The sequence below is a fragment of the Sardina pilchardus genome, chromosome 21, assembly GCF_963854185.1.
Source record: "Sardina pilchardus chromosome 21, fSarPil1.1, whole genome shotgun sequence".
NCBI lineage: Eukaryota > Metazoa > Chordata > Actinopteri > Clupeiformes > Clupeidae > Sardina > Sardina pilchardus.
The window spans coordinates 17,499,378-17,517,493 of record NC_085014.1 but is presented as its reverse complement, the minus strand read 5'-3'; the positions used below and the strand labels follow the sequence as shown (position 1 = coordinate 17,517,493).

The window sequence follows — 18,116 nt, the reverse complement described above, 5'->3', positions numbered from 1 at the left end:
CTATGCTAACCATGGTAACTAGCTAACTTGCTAGTGAGGACTTTTATTTTGAAACATTTGTTGCTAGGGTATCCATGGTGGCCACTATCAGGAAACAAGAAGTTACTGCAGTATAATCATGTTGGTTGCTATGGAAACGGTCATAAACGCTTAATTTCAATGGTTGCTATGTTGGTTGCTAGGTACATGGAGGTTTCATGTAGTTGACTGGAGGCATAGTTGATGATAACTGACAGTTGGAATGGTTGAACAGTTAAATAGTTGAGTAGTTTCAATGGTTAAATGATTTAATAGTGTATTATTGCAGTGAGGACTTTTATTTTGAAACAGTTTTGGACAGAGGAAACAGGATATGTAGTCTTAATGAGATTGTATGCTTAAAGCCTGAGACAGAAGGTGCCTCTCATATAGCGTTTACGCGTCCTCTCTCGCTCCTCACTGATCTACATAAAGAATGATGGAGCGGCAACAATGGGATAGTCTAGCCCTTCTTCTATCTTTCTTTATGTAGATCATTGAGGATCGAGGAGCGAGGGAGGACATATAAACGCTGCTTGAGAGGGACCCACAGTAAATACTTTAAAAGTTGTATGTAGATAGTCTAATTAATGTTGATAGACAGAATGTTTAATGGATGTTGATAGGCAGATTGTTTAATAGATATTGATTGACAGTTTAATGGGTGGATGAGTGAATGGTCTGAAGAAGATGAATGGATAGAAGGTTGGATGGAATGTGCCTTATATTCTTGTTAAGAGAGACACTGATACAGCTATCTGAGAGTAGTTGATACAGGTGTAATCAATTTAACTGGCTAGTCTTAAGAGAGCCACAGTGTACTCTTAAAGCCTGAGACAGAGTAAATAATTTAAAAGTTGAATGTAGATAGTCTAATTAATGTTGATAGACAGAGAGTTTAATGGATGTTGATAGACAGGTTGTTTAATAAATGTTGATAGACAGTTTAATGGGTGGATGAGTGAATGGTCTGAAGAAAATGAATGGATAGAATGTTGGATGGAATGTGCCTTATATTCTTGTAGAATGGAGAGACAGCTCTCTACTGAGAGTAGTGGATACAGATACAGGTGTAATCAATTTAACTGGCTAGTCTTAAGAGAGCCAGCCTGAGACAGAGTAGATTGTTTAAAAGTTGAATGTAGAGCGTCTAATTGATGTTGATAGGCAGACTGTTTAGAATGGGTGGATGAGTGAATGGTTTGAAGAAGATGAATGGATATAAAGTTGGATGGAATTAGGAGGACTTATTTTGATACTGTTGTGCGCAGAGGATACAGGGGAACAGAATATGTAGTCTTCAGGGATATTGTAAAGCCTGAGAGAAACTGACAGTTGGTGCCCAGGTGGCTGACCAGCTGGAGTAAGATTCTAATTGCTGCCGTGATGTCATAATGAGCAATGTTAAGTCTATGGGGGAAATTGTAATAGTTTTTAACTAATAGTTTAAAAAGTATAAAAGTTACAAAGTTGAAAAATATAAAGCAGGCATGGCATAAGCAAGACCTACGCAACAACGTTTGAATGAAGTTTCTACGTTAAACGGTTGAAGCTGAATTGGCTGCGTTAGAAGAAGAAGTTTAATAATAACTAGAAATGCAATTCCAAGGAATTACCAGTGCATGAAAATGCAAAAATAGATAGATAATGTAGATATGGTTACTAAGGTGTAGCTAGGGTAAACATGGTGGTTGCATAGTTTACAGAGAGTTGATAGTGTGAAGGTAGACGTTTTAAAGATGAAACGTTCCAGTTCTAACTTAACTAATGATTTCTATTCATGTTAAAATGTTGATTAGCTAACTTAGCTAATGATTTCTAGCAGTTAAGCTAAAAATGCTAATTATGCTAGCAATGCTAACTTTACTAACAATGCTAACCAGGTTGATTAGCTAACTTATCGATGATTTCTAGCAGTAATGTTAAAAATGCTAACTATGCTAACAATGCTAAATTTGCTGACAATGCTAACCAGGTTGATTAGCTAACTTAGTTGATGATTTTTTGCAGTTATGTTAAAAATGCTAACTATGTTAACAATGTTAACTATGCTAACTAGCTAACTTGCTAGTGAGGACTTTTATTTTGAAACATTTGTTGCTAGGGTATCCATGGTGGCCACTATCAGGAAACAAGAAGTTACTGCAGTATAATCATGTTGGTTGCTATGGAAACGGTTATAAACACTTAATTTTAATGGTTGCTATGTTGGTTGCTAGGTACATGGAGGTTTCATGTAGTTGACTGGAGGCATAGTTGATGATAACTGACAGTTGGAATGGTTGAACATTTCAATAGTTGAGTAGTTTCAATGGTTAAATGATTTAATAGTGTATAATTGCAGTGAGGACCTTTATTTTGAAACAGTTGTAGACAGAGGAAGTAGTGAAACAGGATCTGTAGTCTTAATGAGATTGTATGCTTAAAGCCTGAGACAGAAGGTGCCTCTCATAGCGTTTACGCGTCCTCTCTCGCTCCTCACTGATCTACATAAAGAATGATGGAGCGGCAACAATGGGATAGTCTAGCCCTTCTTCTATCTTTCTTTATGTAGATCATTGAGGATCGAGGAGCGAGGGAGGACATATAAACGCTGCTTGAGAGGGACCCACAGTAAATACTTTAAAAGTTGTATGTAGATAGTCTAATTAATGTTGATAGACAGAATGTTTAATGGATGTTGATAGGCAGATTGTTTAATAGATATTGATTGACAGTTTAATGGGTGGATGAGTGAATGGTCTGAAGAAGATGAGTGGATAGAAGGTTGGATGGAATGTGCCTTATATTCTTGTTAAGAGAGACACTGATACAGCTCTCTGAGAGTAGTTGACACAGGTGTAATCAATTTAACTGGCTAGTCTTAAGAGTGCCAGAGTACTCTTAAAGCCTGAGACAGAGTAAATAATTTAAAAGTTGAATGTAGATAGTCTAATTAATGTTGATAGACAGAGAGTTTAATGGATGTTGATAGACAGATTGTTTAATAGATGTTGATAGACAGTTTAATGGGTGGATGAGTGAATGGTCTGAAGAAGATGAATGGATAGAATGTTGGATGGAATGTGCCTTATATTCTTGTAGAATGGAGAGACACAGCTCTCTACTGAGAGTAGTGGATACAGATACAGGTGTAATCAATTTAACTGGCTAGTCTTAAGAGAGCCAGCCTGAGACAGAGTAGATTGTTTAAAAGTTCAATGTAGAGCGTCTAATTGATGTTGTTGATAGGCAGACTGTTTAGAATGGGTGGATGAGTGAATGGTTTGAAGAAGATGAATGGATATAAAGTTGGATGGAATTAGGAGGACTTATTTTGATACTGTTGTGCGCAGAGGATACAGGGGAACAGAATATGTAGTCTTCAGAGAGGAGCCTGAGAGAAACTGACAGTTGGTGCCCAGGTGGCTGACCAGCTGGGGTAACATTCTAATTGCTGCCGTGATGTCATAATGAGCAATGTTAAGTCTATGGGGGAAATGGTGATAGTTTTTAACTAATAGTTTAAAAAGTATAAAAGTTACAAAGTTGAAAAATATAAAGCACATATGGCATAAGCAAGACCTACGCAACAAAGTTTGAATGAAGTTTCTACGTTAAACGGTTGAAGCTGAATTGCGAGCGTTAGAAGAAGAAGTTTAATAACTAGAAATGCAATTCCAAGGAATTACCAGTGCATGAAAATGCAAAAAAAATTATAGATAGATAATGTAGATATGGCTACTAAGGTGTAGCTAGGGTAAACATGGTGGTTGCATAGTTTAAACAGAGTTGATAGTGTTTAGGTAGACATTTTAAAGCTTAAACATTCCTGTTCTAACTTAACTAATGATTTCTAACAGGTATTCTAAAATGTTAACTATGCTAACAATGATAACCAGGTTGATTGGTTTACTTGGCTAATGATTTCTAGCAGTAATGCTAAAAATGCTAACTATGCTAACAATGCTAACTATGCTAACAATGCTAACCACGTTGATTAGCTAACTTAGCTAATCATTTTTAGCAGTTATGCTAAAAATGCTAACAATGCTAATAATGTTAACTATGCTAACAATGCTAACCAGGTTGATTAGCTAACGTAGCTAATCATTTTTAGCAGTTATGCTAAAAATGCTAACTATGCTAATAATGTTAACTATGCTAACCATGCTAACTAGCTAACTTGGTACTGAGGACTTTTATTTTGAAACATTTGTTGATGGGGTATCCATGGCTGCCACTATCAGGAATAAAGAAGTTACTGTAGTAAAATCATGTTGGTTGCTATGGAAACGGTCATAAACGCTTAATTTTGATGGTTGCTATGTTGGTTGCTAGGTGCATGGAGGTCTCATGTAGTTGACTGGAGGCATAGTTGATGATAACTGACAGTTGGAATGGTTGAACAGTTAAATAGTTGAGTAGTTTCAATGGTTAAATGATTTAATAGTGTATTATTGCAGTGAGGACTTTTATTTTGAAACAGTTGTGGAAAGAGGAAACAGTTAACAGGATATGTAGTCTTCACAGAGAGATTGTATGCTTAAAGCCTGAGAGAGAGAGGGCTGCTGCAGGTGGGGCTGGCCACCTGGCATAAGATTCTAATTGCTTAATGATCCGATTGTGATGTCATAGAGGCCAATGTTAAGTCTATGGGGAAATTTGTAATAGTTTTTAATTTATAGTTTAAAAAGTATAAAAGTTGCAAAGTTGAAAAATACTTAGCAGCATTCCCCTATTTAAGACCTACGTTGCGACGTTTGAATGAAGTTTCTAAGTTAAACGGTTCAAGCTGAATAGAAAAAATGAATTTGATCAGCGGAATAATAAGAAGAAGAAGAAGAAGAAGTTTTGGAAGAACAGTACAGTGCATTTTCATGCACTGTAATAATAACTAGAGAATGTAATTCCAGGGAAATTACGAGTGCATGAAAATGCAAAAATGTATAGATACAGTAGATAATGTAGATATAGTTACTAAGGTGTAGCTAGGGTAAACATGGTGGTTGCATAGTTTAAAGAAAGCTGATAGTGTGAAGGTAGACAGTTTAAAGCTTAAACATTACAGTTCTAACTGAACTAATGATTTCTAGCAGTTATGCTAAACATGCTAACAATGTTCACTATGCTAACAATGCTAACCAGGTTGATTAGCTAACTTAGCCAATCATTTCTAACGGTTATGCTAAAAATGCTAACTATGCTAACAATGTTAACTGTGCTAACAATGGTAACCAGGTTGATTAGCTAACTTAGCTAATCATTTCTAGCAGTTATGCTAAAAATGCTAACTATGCTAACAATGCTAACCATGCTAACTAGCTAACTTGCTAGTGAGGACTTTTATTTTGAAACATTTGTTGATCTATGGTGGCCACTATCAGGAATAAAGAAGTTACTGTAGTAAAATCATGTTGGTTGCTATGGAAACGGTCATAAACACTTAATTTTAATGGTTGCTATGTTGGTTGCTAGGTACATGGAGGTTTCATGTAGTTGACTGGAGGCATAGTTGATGATAACTGACAGTTGGAATGGTTGAACAGTTAAATAGTTGAGCAGTTTCAATGGTTAAATGATTTAATAGTGCATTATTGCAGTGAGGACTTTTATTTTGAAAAAGTTGTGGACAGAGGAAGTAGTGAAACAGGATCTGTAGTCTTAATGAGATTGTATGCTTAAAAGCCTGAGAGAGAGAGAGAGCTGCTGCACCTGGACTGGCCACCTGGCATAAGATTCTAATTGCCCTATTATGATGTCATAATGTAATGTTAAGTCTATGGGGAAATTTTGATAGTTTTTATTTAATAGTTCAAAAAGTATAAAAGTTACAAAGTTGAAAATTACATAGCTGAAGTCACCTAAGTAAGACCTACGCAGCGCAGTTTGAATGAAGTTTTTACGTTAAACGGTTGAAGCTGAATTGCACGCACAAAAAGCGTTAGAAGAATATCAATAATAAGAACTAGAGAATGTAATTCCAAGGAAATTACGAGTGCATGAAAATGCAAAAATGTACAGATAAATCATGTAGATATGGTTACTAAGGTGTTGCTAGGGTAGACACGGTGGTTTCATAGTTTTTGAAAGTTGATAGTGCGAAGATAGACAGTTTAAAATTAAATTAGCTAACCTGATTACCAGATTAGCTAACCTGGCTAATGATTTTTAGCAGTAATGCAAAAATGCTAACTATGATAACCATGCTAACTATGCTAACGAGGTTGATTAGCTAACTTAGTTGATGATTTCTAGCAGTTATGCTAAAAATGCTAACTATGCTAACTATACATACAGACGGCATCTCGTCATACTCATGGTTCCCGCCCCCAGTTACCGTGGTTACCATGGCTGAAACATCCCCGTGGGGGAAAACATTCGTTTCCACTGCATGCAATCTAATGGAGGTGGACGGTGTGAGTACAGAAAACACCTTTAAAAAGATTAAATATTTTAACAAAGATCAATAAACGGCAAAACCACGTTTGGACTGATAGTTATCTCTGTATCACCGAGGTTAAGAGTAACATTAAGTTCCCTCATTTGGGTAATTCCAGTTAAATAGTCAGAACTGTCTCGAGTACACCCATTGTAGAACTGGTGTCAATGGCCGGACTGAGTAGCTCCGGTTTAGCAAGCTAAGTCTTATGGCATAACACCACATACACATAAGTTGCATCTAAATGTATTCTCACATTAATGTACATTTCCTACAATGTCCGTGGGAATAGTTTTAATATGTAATGTGTACGTTGGTTATGTTAAACTGATGATATTAAAGTTAGCTAGTTAGCAACCTAATGAAGCTACCATCGAATATTAGCTTCCAGCGAAGCTTGTCATCAAAATTGGGAAACTGAGAGTGAGTTAAGTTGTTAGCATACACTGGACAGTTAGGTAAACACAATTCCTTCACAACATTGTGTTCAGAAACAAACAGAGCTGCATTTGAAAGTAAAACGAATATATAAAGTGTAACTGTTAGCAAGTTCGCCCATTCACTTTCACTGTGCGATGTTAGCATGTTTTCCCCCACAGAGGGGGCGGCAACCATAGATATATGGGCGGCAACCTTCTAACCGTCTGTATCTATGCTTACCATGCTAACTAGCTAACTCGCTAATGAGGACTTTTATTTTGAAACATTTGTTGCTAGGGTATCCATGGGGGCCACTATCAGGAATAAAGATGTTACTGCAGTATAAACATGTTGGTTGCTATGGAAACTGTCATAAACGCTTCATTTTAATGGTTGCTATGTTGGTTGCTAGGTATGTGGAGGTTTAGTTGACTGGAGGCATAGTTGATGATAACTGACAGTTGGAATGGTTGAACAGTTAAAGGTATACTATGCAACGTTTTTCAGTTAATCAATTCGTTTCATACTGTTATATATGATTAAATGGGTCATTACCGGTCGAACGGTGTTTTTTTTGGCCGCTCTAGTGGTCTGTAGCGGTAAAACCACACTTGCAACTTCAGGAGACACCGGGCACGCACCCATGCTCTGATCCAGGAAGTGTCATGTAAAGTCTCATGAAAAGGCACGGCAGACTTACCGATTGAGGAGTTTTGTCAAATATACACGCTAAAGCTGTAGGGGAAGCTCTGCAGAGAAATATGCAAGCATAAAACGAGCGAAAATGAAAAGTGAAAGCGAAACCGGCGAGGAAATCGCCAATCCTGCATAGTATACCTTTAAATAGTTGAGTATTTTCAATGGGTAAACAATTTAATAGTGCATTATTGCAATGAGGACTTTTATTTTGAAACAGTTGTGGACAGAGGAAGTAGTGAAACAGGATCTGTAGTCTTAATGAGATTGTATGCTTAAAGCCTGAGAGAGATAGAGCTGCTGCACCTGGACTGGCCACCTGGCATAAGATTCTAATTGCCCTATTATGATGTCATAATGTAATGTTAAGTCTATGGGGAAATTTTAATAGTTTTTATTTAATAGTTCAAAAAGTATAAAAGTTACAAAGTTGAAAATTACATAGCTGAAGTCACCTAAGTAAGACCTACGCAGCGCAGTTTGAATGAAGTTTCTATGTCGAACGGTTGAAGCTGAATTGAACGCACAAAAAGCGTTGAAGAAAAATAATAAGAATACTTCGGATAACAGTAGAGTGCATTTTCATGCACTCTAATAAATCGGATAACAGTAGAGTGCATTTTCATGCACTCTAATAAGAAGAATAGGAAGAACAGTACAGTGCATTTTCATGCACTGTAATAAGAAGAAGAAGAAGACCGAGGAAGAACAGTACAGTGCATTTTCATGCACTGTAATAAGAAGACTTGGAATAACAGTACAGTGCATTTTCATGCACTGTAATAAATAAGCAGAGTTGTCAGCTGTATTGATCTCGGGCAGTGAAGAATGCTTTTTGAAGTTCATGTAGGTTTCGACACAGCTCGGCCTGTAGTTTTTTTCTCTCTCCCCTCTCTCTAAAGCCACACGGGCCTTTTGAAGAGGCTAGTGTTTTTTTTTTTTTTTTTTTTTTTTGGCATGGTACACTCTGCCATATCCCCAGAAGAAGAGGTCGCTGACGCTACAGAATGGCTGATGTGCCCCAAGAGTACCGGCATTGCTGCTATTTCAGTCAGTGATTCAGTTTTGTCAGACACAGCGTTCTCGCCAGAGCAAGAAGCACGCTCTCGCTGTAAGGCTTCCTCCCCTCCACTCGCACAGAGCCGAGAACAGGACAGGAACAGAATACGATATCAGTGATGTATGACATGTCACCAAGCCACTCTGGTTAGACTGTCACTGCGCTCTGGTCTCAGCTCGGTCTTTTCCATCTGCACTGTATCTGTACGTGTGATAAATAAAATGTATGCTGATTGGAGCCAGTAGAGCTGGCTGGCTTCTGAAGACAAAATAAGGCAGAGTTATTGGTTGATGTATTAACCAGACCTGAGGGAAAACACTCAGAACATCAAGTGAAAATTTGACATCATATTTATTGCAACATTAATATCTATTATTAACTATTATCTATTCTAGGAAATCAACTGTTAAAAAGAACTGAGCAGACTGGCTACATGTTTGTCTTAACAAATCCAGTGCTTTGGGTTCATGGACTATGCACTGTAAGAACCCATTATGCTTTTTAAATGGGAACAAATGTTCTGCAGAAATTGTCCAAATGCGCTCGTACGCCCACAGTAACCATTAACGGTACCAACGATTAACAGCATAACAACCTGTGTATGTACTCCTCAAGACCCCTGTTTAGGAAAAAAATGGTTGCTATTTGTTATTGCAAATAGAAAATACGGCTAGTACAAATGCTATGTTTGGCTCTCTCCATTTTTCTGGGTGTCTGAACTGTCATAGCCAGGAATGATTTACCTTTTGGTTTATGAACAGTACGCAATGTGGGCCTTTTGCCATTTTTCACTAAAAAAGATGTATTGAGAAAAGATTTTTACTGTACTATTAAATGTGCTGGGCTTCTGTGTCTGACATCTGAGAAATGGCATAGCGGCTGCAGCAGCTTCAGTGGGGAAAAAGAGTAGAACGGTTAGTCCCTCTAAACTGTTCTTGTCTGAATAATGAACTCTTAACTCTTGATACTGGATAGGCTTTGCAGCTGCATCAATTTCCCTTCTGCTCTATTTAAACGTCTGTTCAGAATCTGAATCAAATGTGCAGGGAAATGTCTCTTGCACATGCAAGCATGAAAACTGTGCGACACAATAGCATATATGCTCACCTTTCATGTTAACATGACTGAAATCTTTGAGGTCAGTGATTGAAATCCGTGAGCCGGCAACGCCAACCCAACACCAAAAGCGATTATATTGCGACATATGGTCGACATTTTCACTCCGCACATTGTTGTAAACATGTTTGGCTACCAACCTACTCAAAATTGACACTTGGTTTGATTAGCATACCTGCAACAGAGACGGGTCACCGGGTTAGTCACATGGCAGAGCACGGCATTGAACTTGTATTTGTTGCGCAGTGCTATTGCATGCGCAAATCTGAGAGATTGTGTTAGATCGGTGAGGTTCAGGGAAACACACATGTGAGAAATGTTGAAAGAATCTGTGAGTGTCACAGATCAAATGTGAGATTTGACGGGTATGCATATTATGGCAAAAGTAAAGCATACCGAAATGACATAGTTAATTTCCATTGACTTGTTTTTTCGGAAAAAAAAATAGGACGATGAATATCTTTTTTCCTTTTATTGAAAGAAGCTTGTTCTGAAATTGTGCGGTTCCCTACACACACACATCATGTTCACAGAAAGAATATGAAGGACGTGTTGTTGGCATGGAAGGAGATGAGATGAAGCTGCAGGCTGCCACTCCAGCTCAGCAGCCGAGGAGAGGTCTTAGGAGGTTGAGGATCTGCCAGCTCCGCTGTGTGACAGTGAGACTGCGATAAGCAGAAATGCTTCTGCCACATTCCCAGCTTTCAGGCTCAACAGCACACCAGTAACATGGCTAACGAGGCAATGGGGAGGCATTCAGATCAGGCCCTTGTGAAGGATGTTCTCCGCTAACGTACAGTAATAGGGTAATGCACAGCCAAAGCTAAGTCATAAGAAATAGATCAAGCAACCTGGACATGTCACCTCTCTACAGTATTTCTACATAAAGATAATACCGCATCCACATATGATCAACTTTCATTTTGGTTAATGGCCGTGTTCAGATGGACAATTTTTCCGAAACATCTACCGGTACCCTCTAAATGTAAATTCCCATAAGGTGAAGATGAGCTCATTTTTCACTTCTGCAGAAGCACGTCATTTACAACTCCGCTGTTCCCATTACACTCGTGAGCAATACATTTGGCCATAAAGCCTACATCATAACACGTTTGGCATGAAATATAAATCGACCAATATGGAGCCCGTATGAAGTCAGTCCGGAGTCAGTCTGCTGTGCTGCGCGTTATTGATGAAGTCATCAGTGCTGTTTTGAAAAACGCCTTCCTGGGCTGTAGATGCAGAGCACAACATGGAGGGACACGTGGCTGCTCAAAGTGTTTTTACTTCCCTGACTAGGCCTCTTGCAAAGAGCCCTGCCATGTTCTGATTTATTACTAGTCATTTACTGTCATTGACTGGCCATCGACTGTTCCCAGTAATGCACTGTCTTGACGAGTCCATTATGTTTGTGCGTCTGCTCCTCTAATGCTTTCGTGTGCTATGATGACTTTGAATACGAGGCCCACAATCACATTAGGGGCCATTCCCCCGCCCCCCCCCCCCCCCCCCCCTACTCGTCTGATAGCGGCTCCTTGGTTTTGAATAAGGCTGTTCATCAAGGCCCTATTCAGACTGCTGCTGACCATTCAGGACTTGTTAGTTATCAAGAAACATTAAAGGCACAGTTTGTAATTCTGTTGCTGTGTCAGCTCACCTGCCAGTGAGATGACAGGCCCTTCTGTTGTATCTCTGCAGCAATGTGTTTATTGGCAGGAACAGTGTCTTGGTCTGAGCCTCTTTGGGTGTTTTTCATTTACAAAGCGAGCACTGTGCAAGAACACCAGTCTATTATTTTATCAACACACACACACACACACACTAGAGCTTAGATCGGGCCCAAAAAATCAAGCCCGAACCGGCCCGAGCCCGTGCACGTTGTGTCCGAGCCCGGCCCGGCCCGACATATTAACTGTAATTATGAGCCCGAGCTCGATTTAAACCCGACACTTTTTTAAATGCGTGAGCCTTATAACTGACATTCTCAACTACAATTACGAGTTGTTTGAACTACATAAATCTGAATTAGGCCTATCTTAATGAATAATGAAACAAGGACTAAGCATGTAAACTTCGTTGTTTGTTTATTCTGAAATGGATCACAAATGGATCCGAATGAAGAAACGCAAATGTCAAAACGAAACGCCAACGCAAATGTTGTCACTGTCCACGACTTGTTCGAAACTCTTCCATACGTCCGACTTTCCTCCAGACTTGCTCAAAGTTAATTCTCCTGATTTAATTTTCTTCTTTATATCGTCCATCTCCATGTTGCGCTTAAGCTAGGCCACACAATGTTCTACAGCAGAGCAGCAGTGTGATGCGTGCCAGTGGAGGAGACCGTGCGCATGTGTTGCATTTTGTAACTTGCAACTTTGTACACATTTTGTTACTTAAGCCTACTTTGCTAAAAAATATATTTAATATTTCGGATAATGGCATAGTCTCCCCACCCAGTTAGGCTAATAAAGAAATTATATATTTAAAAAAAAAAAACACAAATGCTTGATCAAAGGCCCGACCCGGCCCGAGGATAGTGGCGGGAAATATCGGCCCGACCCGGCCCGCGGGTCGGGCTCGGGCTCGGGCAGAGAATCTAACCTCTAACACACACACACACACACACATAAAACCAACTGTTAGAGGAGCATATCTGAACCAAATAGCTGAAATCGACCAAAGAAGTGTTTTGGATGAAAATCACGGACTGGACCATTTAATTGTCTCATTGTCTGAGACAAAGTTGATGAGTTCCCGTTCCCGAGTTACTTTTGTTTGACTTTCATAAGCACATTAAATTCAGTCGGGGCTTTATCACGTCACCTCCCTGCAAGTGCTGGCGGGAGTGATAATTTGTTATGAATATTTAGCACCTTTTTATTAAACCTCGTCCGTTTCATTTATTGGGAAAAAGGGACTCGTAATCGCTTGTGACCCGCAAAGTCCCCATTTCTCAATGAAGCGCAAATACGCGTTGCGATCTTAATCACTCATTTTCTCATCGCGAGTCAAGGTTTATTAATGACGCTGCCATTTCCTCAAAGGACAAAATGGAACCGAATTTCATCTTCTGTGGTTCTGTTTAGCACCAGCGGCGAAGTGCCCCTTTTAGTTTGATTTACAGCCATTAGCTTGGCCATTTAGTGCTTATCAGCCGAAATGAGCCTAATTTCTCTCCTTGGGCTTTCTTTGAATCCACTCTTCCGCTACACAGTGCACTCTATAGTTGCAGCTAGATGTTTTAAATGTGATTAGCCTTGTGTGTGTGCTATATCCCAATGTAAGGTTAGCAACTGCAAGAGGTTGGAATGTCTGAAAAGAAACTTTGGTTGACTGTAAGCTCCTCTAAACCAAAGGAACATCCGTATATGTCATTCTAAACCGACATTTTCAGTGCCGAATAGAAGTTCTTCAAACCTGCTGCTGAAAATGCAGTGAAAAGAAGGATGAGAGCCTGATGTGTGTGTTGTTGTTTTCTTGAGCCTGATGTGTGTGTTTTCTTCAGGTACCAGATTGTTGTGGAGATGTGACGTGTGTGTGTGTTCTTGTGTGCGTTTTCTCCAGGTACCAGATTGTTGTGGAGATCATCCAAGCGACGACGCTCAGTAGCATTCCACAGCTGAAGAAACAGAAAGGTAAGACATCGAAGAGCGACTTTTATTTTTTTTTATATATTTTTTTTGTTTACTCTGCATGCCATGCAGCTTAAAGGAAATGATTTTTCTTCCACATTCATCCTCCCCAGCCAGACACTTTAACTCACGCTGTGCTCAGACTTAATTGCCGTGCAGCTCGGTGGGTTGTAGGCTGAAGGTCTTCGAATATATAGAGGCGTAGAATGTTCTACAAAAAGGGAATTAATGGCCTGCAAGTGGGTTGCACCCTGGAGGTCTCGCTACGGTCCGTGTCACATTAAAGAGCGTCCGTCCGTGTCACATTAAAGAGCCGTGGGGTGTTCAGCTCCCTTGTCCTTATTCTTGTTCATGTTATGACACTGAAGTGATGCACTATAGTCTCACCCCGTAACCATAATGGCAGGACTCAGGAGTCAGGAGTAATGAATTGGATATGGGTAATAAATGGGAGTTATACGACACGCAGGACACTTGCATAAGGGGGTTAGTGAAATCATATTGCCGTTACCGTACACGATCGTTTCCCCAACAGGAATGATTAGTGCTTTGCCGCACCTCCTGTTGTGGAGAAGCCAAGCTGAGCCCCATTCTGCTCGCGCGGCAGCGGCTGGTCATCAGGTTCGGTTCAGTGCCCGTCTCGGTGATTGACAAGCCGGCCAATAACAGAACCCGTCGTGCTCGGTCACCGGGAAAACGTGAGGGGGCCGCGAGCAGCATGCTTTGCTGAGCGATGGCATTTATTATCCCCCCCACCCCACCCCATCCATGAGTCGGCCCAGAGACTACAGGAAGTGGCTGACGGCCGCCTGCCAGCTGTGCAGGGAAATGTCACTCACTATTTGACCATCTTTCTCTCTCTCTCTCTCTCGCTCTCTCTCTCTCTCGCTCTCTCTCTCTCTCTCTCTCTCTCTCTCTCTCTATCTCTCTCTATCTCATTTTGCGTGTCTCCCAATTTTGTTTTCCGGAATGTTCTATTTGCTCGGCTAAGCTTGCAGGGAGAGAGAGAGAGGGGATTTTAAGTGAATGAGCTCACTCTCTTGCAGAGCTATAGAAGACCTGAGGTATGTAAGAGGGTGTTGAAAATAAGACAATGCATCATCAGGTCAGTAGAGGCCTATAGCTCTGGCCTGGCGTATGCTGTTTTTGAAGTGGCACTTTCACTTTCGACTCCCTCCCTGGCTCAGTTTATTTAAATGAAAACAGGAACTGTGGTCCACTAGATCGCTGAGTCATATTGAGTTGTGCCTTGTGGGTTTGTTTTTGCAAGAAGTTGTTTTTCTTTTTTTCCCTCCATCTCAGTGAGGTGGGGGCCCTTCATTTGTTTTCTGTGCCTCCTGCTCCCGACTTCCCCCTCCAAAAAAAAAAACAGGAGAAAAATGAAGCCATCCATAATCTCTGTGGTGGGTGGCCACAGCAGTAGCTTTTATTAAATGAAGCGGACGGGAAATTGGCTGGATGTGTCATTGCCTCTCTCTCTCTCTCTCTCTCTCTCTCTCTCTCTCTCTCTCTCTCTCTCTCGCTTTGTCTTACCCCCTTTCTCTCTCTTTCATTTGACTGTCTTGCTCTCTCTCTCTCTCTCTCTCTCGCTTTGTCTTACCCCTTTCTCTCTCTTTCATTTGACCGTCTTGCTCTCTCTCTCTGTATCTTCCCCCCCCCCCCCCTCTCTCTCTCTCTCGCTTTGTCTTACCCCCTTTCTCTCTCTTTCATTTGACCGTCTTGCTCTCTCTCTCTGTTTCTTCCTTCCCCCCCCCTCTCCCTCCCTCTGTCTGTCTTCAGTCTGCAGTTGTTTTGTCTGCCCACAGGTGCTAGTAGGAGGAGACGTGATGCTAGATGGTGTTGCCGGTGGAAAACTGCCGCAGCTTAAAAGAACTGCAGCACCACATAAGTCCTGTTTGGGTTGGGGAACATTTCCCTGTCTCTTTTTACATTGCATGTTAAATGCAATGTACTGTTATCACTGTTCTTCTTATCGGGATAATTATTCTGCTTCCGACCAAAATCAACGATCAAAGGCTCTAAAACCACTGAACCGTTTGACGTCATTCAAACACTCATACACAGGTCTTGTAACGGAGATTTGTTCTATGTATTTTTCACATTTGTGAACTTTATACTTTTTGAGATATTTACGATAAAAAAGTTTAAAATTCCCATAGAGTTTACATTGAGACCCTTTGGCGGCAAAGACTAATTGTTACGTCAGTGCTCAGCTGTCAGTAATCAAGGATCTCTGAGTCTGATACATGGCATCACCACTGCGCTAAACCAGGCTAAACGTGAATGTTACGTTACGTCTACAGCTGTGAAAACATTCTACCTTGCCACTGTAATCCAGGACGTTGTCGTCTTGTCTCCTGTTAGGCTACTCCTTACTTGATTTGTTTATATCGTTACAGTAGCCTAACCGGTTTGCTCTCGGTAACGTTATCAACAGCTAAAGACAATCTAACCTAACGTCAATGTAAACACTGTATTTACTTAGCTAACGACAACCAAACTTGCTCCAGGCTAACGTTTAACGTCGGGGTAGGCTGCAAGGCGAACAGGGTTTAGCAAGCTAGTCGTTAGACTTGCCAGCCAGGCAATCATTTAAAGCTTTCGGTATCATTCACAAATTAAAAACCTAAGCTTATTGTACATTCCTATTAGGACAATCACGCACCTGAACACACTTCGAAGAACATACTAGCTCATCCTGTAAAATGTGTAGCCTACATAAAATATCCTAGGCCTACTGTAAGCTAACGTTACATTTGCTAGATATCCTACCTGTTGCTGCATCATCGTTGATTGGCGTTGTTTGAGAATGAGATTGTATTCCGTATTCCATGCCTACTTTTAACCTGCTTGAAGGCTATAAGCTATCCTACCAGTCGTTTCACCACTAAAGTGTCAGCTCTTGCAACTCGTTTGAAGTTGGCAACTTCATTTCAGTCTTTTCAAATTCTAATAAATGAAGAGTTATTTTCCAAAATAGCCTAATAGGCCTATCCACAATTTTGATGCATTTTCATAAATCACTTATGTGACTTTCCAAGTAGCCTAATTTCAGTGGAATTGTAATTGGGTTATTGTTATTTATCTATTCGTCTGTGTAGCCTAGTTGTCTTTTTAACTATAGGCCTAATACAATTATGTCAGTAACCTTTTTGCATTTACATGCAATGGTAATTCCTTCCATGGAATTACATTTTCTAGTTTGATACACTTATTCCAAATCTTTTAAGTGGGAAGCAGAATTCTTGTAATGATTTCTCTTTAGCATTTTCCCCCTCCTTCCTCCTCCCGTGGATGACTCACACAAAAGCACAGCCACAGTGCCACAGAGTTTCAAACTCATTTGCATCGTTTACCTCGTTTCTGTCCAGTCATTCCCTGGACCTGACTACAGTATGTTAGAATCTGCCCAGACGATGCCAGTCTGAGGGGGTCCCTTCCCTTCCCACTGCCAAACGGCATATCATTAGGACTCAAGTTCCCACCCAGAAGCCTTGTATGGGTAATGCAAGCAAGTGGATGGATGTCCTATAATTAGCTAAAAGCCAACATACTTTCCATGCAAACTCCTACAACAGCAAACTGTGTGCTTAACTCATTGGCTGCCAGCGATTTTCAGTGCAGAGCGCTCCATACTGCCAGACGTTTTACAGCATTTACACTGTTTTTCCAAGATCCACCGAACGGTGAGCTTTATGACTATGTAAACACCAAAGGTACCAAATGAAAGATTAGACTCTCTTCTTTCACCAGGAAAAACGGTTTGTTTCTATCGTTTTCCGTTCTTTAGTAATCGTCAGTAGAACATGGGTTAGTTTTGCTAAAAACACCTGTTTTTGACCAAAACATGGAGAAAACGATCTTTTTGTGAAAATCAACTTTTTAACGTTAGCGATTCAGGAGTATGTCTACCACGATTGCACTGTTATCTCGTCAGTCTCGTCAAGGTTGCTAGGGACTCTGATGGTCGCTAAAGACTCTGAACAGGACGGTAGACTTAGCAAGCTAGCACTAGCAAAGTTGTTGTTAGTCTATAGCAATATCCAATGTAAATGGATCATACCGTTCACGTGTTTTCCATCCTTGATGTAAGAAGTAAGCATATTTATTCCCTGCATCGCGTGCAAACTAGATCCACTGTGGTCGATCTTCATTGTTAGCTGGTTGCATGCTGGTTGCATGTCTCTGTATGTGTACTTTGCAGGCAGATACTAATCATCCAAATGGCACTGCTGTCATCTAGCGGTTGGGATCGCTAGTACAGTCTGTTTACAAGCCTGAAACTCTGCCAGATCGTTCCCAAGCCCACCCAGGAGCCCTCCCCATTGAAAAAGGCAATTGACGTCTATATACGTCAATGGCAGTCAACGTATGTGTCTAAATTGACGTTTAAAGACGTCAATGGCAGTGAATGAGTTAAAGAGTTGTTAAGTCTTTTGCAATGTGTTGTAAAGGACTTTCTTGAATAAGCCTACTCCTATCACTGACTCACTAGTGAATAGCCTGGATGGATGTTGAAGAAACAGGTGTGTTTATTAGTCTGTCATCTAACCATATGCCATCAAAATGAATTACTTTAAAAAAAGCTACTACTAACAACGACTTATCTGTGAATAGCTTTTAAGCAATAAAAAGGCACTGTGTTTCTTTAAAAAGTAGAAATATTAATGATTGGATCTTCTTCTATTGGATCTTCTCCTATATTGGTCTGCCGGCTCAAGGCAAGCAAAATAACTTGTTGTTTATCTGCAAG

The 18,116-nt window shown here is 40.3% G+C and overlaps 1 protein-coding gene across 1 annotated transcript in view; it reads left to right on the top strand.

The window, feature by feature from the left end:
• Nucleotides 1-18,116, top strand: part of snx25 (sorting nexin 25) — a 63,212-nt gene that overhangs the window by 22,119 nt on the left and 22,977 nt on the right. Inside the window, exon 6 of the mRNA XM_062524347.1 lies at nucleotides 13,296-13,366. Coding sequence (XP_062380331.1) covers nucleotides 13,296-13,366 — 71 coding nt within the window. The remainder of the gene's footprint in view (nucleotides 1-13,295; nucleotides 13,367-18,116) is intronic.